This window comes from Agrilus planipennis, unplaced genomic scaffold, assembly GCF_000699045.2.
Source record: "Agrilus planipennis isolate EAB-ADULT unplaced genomic scaffold, Apla_2.0 scaffold68, whole genome shotgun sequence".
NCBI classification, from domain to species: Eukaryota; Metazoa; Arthropoda; class Insecta; order Coleoptera; family Buprestidae; genus Agrilus; species Agrilus planipennis.
In genome coordinates this window covers 1,244,630-1,250,216 of record NW_020439033.1, presented here as the reverse complement: position 1 = coordinate 1,250,216, position 5,587 = coordinate 1,244,630, and the positions used below count along the sequence as shown (strand labels likewise).

General features: G+C 32.7%; 1 protein-coding gene across 1 annotated transcript in view; it reads left to right on the top strand.

Annotated features, from left to right (window-relative positions):
• LOC108732832 (neuropeptide F-like) overlaps positions 1 to 5,587 on the top strand; it is a 41,222-nt gene that overhangs the window by 19,665 nt on the left and 15,970 nt on the right. The window contains exon 2 of the mRNA XM_018463813.1: positions 3,206 to 3,388. Coding sequence (XP_018319315.1) covers positions 3,234 to 3,388 — 155 coding nt within the window. The 5' untranslated portion in view covers positions 3,206 to 3,233. The remainder of the gene's footprint in view (positions 1 to 3,205; positions 3,389 to 5,587) is intronic.

The window sequence follows — 5,587 nt, the reverse complement described above, 5'->3', positions numbered from 1 at the left end:
TTCTCTATATCCATACAAAATATCTATCAAACAAATAAAATTAAAATTTTCTTTTGAAAAATGAAACCATTCCATCAGTATTTTCTTATGACATTGTCACGTTCAACTATCGTCAGTAAACCGACTTTACAGACAACCGATTTTTTTTTTACCGGAACGCGTATATATAATTATATAGACAGGGCCGATCCTGGGTAGGCGGCCGCTCTGTGCGGTCTCATGTCCCAAATTTGATGACGACGATGGGGGGGGCTTTCCTCCAATTTTCGCCCGTCGCCAGGATCGGCCCTGTATATAGCATAAAAAGGAAAGGAAACGAAAATCATTACGAAACCCATTTTGTGTATACGTATATATATCGAGTTCCGGTTCAGCAGAAAAAAAACGTTCCGGATTCCGGTTCACGGTTCGGAAAAACAAGCCGGTTCGTTCCGGTTTTTGTTCCGGTTCGGGTTCGGTTCAAACCCTTGTTTATAATAATACATATAAAAATTCGTCAAAAATTAGAAAAAAAAATCAGCAATTCTTTTTAATTTTTTTTTAATACGTCAGTCAATTCTCGTTATCAGAATTCATCTTTAGTTCCGGAACGCGTTCCTGTCCAAAAAGGAAGTACCGGAACGACGTTCCGGAGTGTTCCGGCTCGACAACACCACTGCTTACCACTTTCCGTTCTGCAGTCTTGCTTTCGAAATAGTAATCTTCTGGCCTCCTTCAGTCACTTTCATTTCAAAATCTGAAAAAAAAAACAAAGAATAGTAGTAGTACTCGGTGAAAACTGCAGTGCATAATTATTTCCGTCAATGTTTAAAACGTTCTTTTGGGATAATTATTTCAACATCGATTACTGCGAGATTTCGCAGGTGATTTACTCGATTATTGTTTGACTCTATTTTAACTTCATCAAATGTTTAGTAGTTTCATCTTAATAATGATTTTGGTTTTCTGCTTTACGGTAGTTTTTAGTACATATACTTTATTATGCAGATATGTTTAAGAATATTTTCTACTAATTTGTTTTGAGATAAGCAACGCTAAATCCAAACAGCAAACATCTCCAAAAACAGTAAGAGTGGGACTTTTTCAAGAGAGAAATAAGAACATTTTCAACAACTGATTTTTTAAATGTTTTGCTCTCATTCCTCTGAAGTTACACTTTTGTAGGTACACACATATATTTACCAAGTGAGAAAGCATTGAATGTGAAATATTACACCCGTTTGTGTTAAAGGTTGGTTTAAAATTTCGCCGTTTATCTGCTTGCAATTTTTCCTGAAAGGGTGCAATATTCTCAACTCCCGAGTATTCGTACTTCTTAAATTACCAATTTATTGGAAAAGGCACAACAATTTTAAACAGATGCTTGTAATTGACACTTTTGAAATTCGGAAAATAGAAAACGGTTTAAATCCTAGGCGTGGGTTGTTTAGAAAAGGTTATTTTTTCGTAATCTAACTTTTGACAAACAACTAACTAAAAAACGCATTGGAGGCTTGTTCCTACTAAAGCAATAATAGTAGCATTATAAGCTAAATATCGACATAAGATTTATATGTATAAACAAATTTATTAAAATTCTAGTTCCAATCCCGAATATTAGAATATCTGGTGGGACAGAAACCAAATATTAGGCGAAACATCTTATGATCCTGTTTGAAAATTAGTTTTTCCTCGGAAAATTACGCAAATATGAGAAAAATGTGTAGGACCATTTTTGTAAAATACGTAATTTATTATAAAAAAAGTCCAGGACAACATACACTTATAAATCTAATAGTTTGAATAATAGAGCTGATTCTGAAGTAGTTATTAGTTATTTTATAAAAATTATGCTTGGTAAAATACTATTCTAAAAAGTTCATTGAAATATTAAACACGACAATTCGTCACATGTGTTATTTACCTTCAAGAAAATATTCTTTTTTTTTTGTAAGATTATATGCATATTAATTACATACTTTAAATGCTGCGTGTGAAGTTTAGATAAATAGCAGTAGCCGATTTTATAAAATTAAAAAAACAACTTCCACTGATCTTGAAAAATTTGATTGAGTTGACCTCTACTGTATGAAAATTAATCATCTTCTACCGATTTTTCTCTCTCTCTCTTACCATTAGTACATGAATATAATACATTCCTTTGTCACAAAAGTAATATATCATTTCTGTAATACTTTTCAGCAATTTCGGCGTGTTTCTACGAGTGAAAACATATCCATAAAATGGAAGGAAACGAGAAAATAATATAATAACAAATGCCTCAAGAGATCAATGAAAGAAAATACCAACATTTTTGTGTCAAGTCTTTAATACGAATACAATTTTTATAATTGAACTTAATTCAGAAATTACTATAGCAAGTTTGATATATTTTTTAATGATCTACTAACTGAATAATTAGCCTTGAAAACAACCTGTTAAGCGGTAATAAATAATATTAATCCTATCACTTCAAAAACAAAAAAAACAACTGAATAATGCTTGTACGCAAACTAGAATATCAAGGTGTTTATCGACGATTGCATATTACAAAATACTATTAGATTGGCAACTTAATTTGTAAGAGATGGTAGATATTAATTTATTAATATAATAAAAATTCCAAAAAATTATGAAAACATGATCAAAAAATGCAAACAATTTATACATAAGTATACCTACTGTATGGCACAGTTGTCCAAGGATGTAAGCAGCTACAATACGTAATATAGTTTTTTTATAAAACGATCAGGCATACCTACTGCAAACCGTAGAATTATCGAAAAAATAGGTGATTTCACTTAAAAGCACCTTATTCTTCAATTTTAAAATATAATGCCCAACAAAATCAAAATTTACTGGGTTTAACCGCGAGTTGGCTTACGTTGATGTCCTAAATATGTGTCAAATATCATCGACGGCCACATAAAACTATAGGGTTGTTCGGAAAGTCATTTCGTTTTTTTTTGTGGAAATGAAAGACAGTTTTCGTATATTAAACAAATACTTTATTAAATTATATATTGACCGTTCTGGNCTACGAGAGGTGACAAGCAGCATGAGGTAGTGTGTAGTGGGTAAAAATTGAGAATATTTCATATTAAAATTTTTGTTTATTTTTTTTAATTGTCGGTGATGTGCACAGTTCAATTTAAAGATCGTGCAGTTCCACAGTGCTAATACGCCAGCAGCCGTCATAAGTTGTAATATTTATTCTTTATTTCAGGGAATTACTTTCAAGTTTTATATCAATCATGAAGTTTCAAGCTGTCTTCTGGTTGGTTTTCCTCACTTTCGTTTTCATCACAGAAAATAGCAAAGCACATGGAGCACCGAGTGCGCAATCTGAAGACATGCTAAAGACACTTTTAGAGTTAGACAGGATGTATTCAGCCGTAGCAAGGCCTAGGTAGGTACAACTCATTTTACAAGCAACTTTTCTTATTTGCTCGCATTACGAAACAAAGCGGTAGAAAATTTTCTTTCACGGATTTTAATCCACCTCGATAAATGTCATGAATCCACAATAAGTAGCAACTATAGTCTGTTTATTCACGGAAGGCTGATTAATGATGGCAAAAAGGCTGACCAATGTTCCATAGGAACTGTTTACAACCCGGCGTGCTGATGAGAACCATCGAATTTGAAATTGTGATCTAAGTCTGACAATTTCGACATAATCCTAACCAAAATACACCTTAATCCTCGGTTAACTTATTTTGATGATCCAAAACTTGAGAAAAATAGCATGCGGTATATTTACAAATGTTGAAAATAGTTTTAGAAACTGGAATTTTCAAGGTTAACTTTATAGAAAGTATGTAAGAAACTCCAAAATATTAAAAATTACAACGTGCTATTGGTTTTTTAGAACTTATGCTACCTTTTCGATTTTGGTTAAATAAATGAATAGAAATTAAGTTAATTGCAAGAGATGCGGGTACGTAATAAACTATGCATTGTTTCGTTTAAATAAACAAAAGTTCGTAACTACGTAATTTAATTCTTTTTGACTTATCGTTAGTGTTACTTTGCACATTTTATGATACCAATGAAATTGAAAAGGAAAATAGAAAATGTGAATGATTATGCAATAGATGTATCTCTCGGTACTCGATACCTATCGAATATTAGGCACATTTTTCTATTTCTCATAACATCTTTCGAAGGCTAAATAATTTTTCAGCAAGTGCAGATGTTCCTTTTTCGAAAAATTGTCTTTAACTTTAATAGATACGAAGTCATTTCCTCATCTTACGTCTTGCATTGAAATTACCTCCAATCTCTTTCTGATGCACCAACTTAGATTACATCCTGCCTCAATCTTTACATTCACTGACTTTACAACTTTAAAATTAATATAATCTTTGAGCTTGAATATTAGTCAGGTAATAAAAGAAAATGTAACAATAATAAACGTAATGGCATCAAAAGTCTGAACCTAGGAATAACTTTCTGAATGACATTTGCACTTTGAAGAGCGTAGGTACATTTTGTATGACCTAATGAGAAATCTTTTATGCACTCGGGATTTATCGAAGTTTTGGAGCAGGTCACAATTCACAAATGTTAGAGTTTGTGAGATTTAACCTACAGAGATCGGAAGTAATTTTTCCAAAATAAGACCTGGATTATTGTTAAATGGTTATAGTTTTGTATAGTACCATCAGTTCGAGACGATTTAATCCCCAAGTTATGAAAGCTGCTAGGGATGCAGAACTGCAGCATTGTAATTTAGACTATTAAGCTCAATAGAAACTAGCACATTATTTACCTAATTCTATTAATATTCAAATTGCCGTGATCTCTATCATTAAATATTAATTAGTGGCTTTCATGAAAACCGTACAAGAAACTAACGTAGACCACATGCGATTCGAAGCCGCACATTCCTCACCACTGTTCTAATATCTACAGAGGTTCAAGAAGTCGAACTTTTACATGCAAATTTTTTATAAACCTGCATGCCCTTTCCCGCAAGTTTAGTAAATATGTCCCTATTTTTATGTTATTGTTTTATCTCACTGTATATCCGACAATTTTAGGTATAATAACTTTTTTGCGAACTCCAACATGTAGAAAATTGTTGGAAAGTTCTTTAAAAGTAAATTTTAGATATTGGTTCTACTTACCACCAGTGGTGTTGTGCTAATTTTTTTTACCGGAACGCGTATATATAATTATATAGACAGGGCCGATCCCAAATTTGACGACGACGACGACGACGACGGGGGAGATTTCCCCCAATTTTCGTCCGTCGCCAGGATCGGTCCTGTATATAGCATAAAAAGGAAAGGAAACGAAAATCATTACGAAACCCATTTTGTGTATATGTATAGGGTCAATTGAAAAGTCCCCGGCCTGACACATAGATGGCGGCACCAGAACTAAATCCATATGTTTTTCAGTTAGTCCTAACCTTCAAAAGACGCGTCTATAAATTTGACGGCTGTCGGATCATTAGTTTGTGAATTATAGCATTTTAAGTGAAGCAACTTTTGTTATTGTGAAAAAAATGGATAAAAAGGAATTTCGCGTGTTGATAAAATATTGCTTTTTGAAGGGAAAAAATACAGTTGAAGCAAAAACTTGGCTTGATAACGAATTT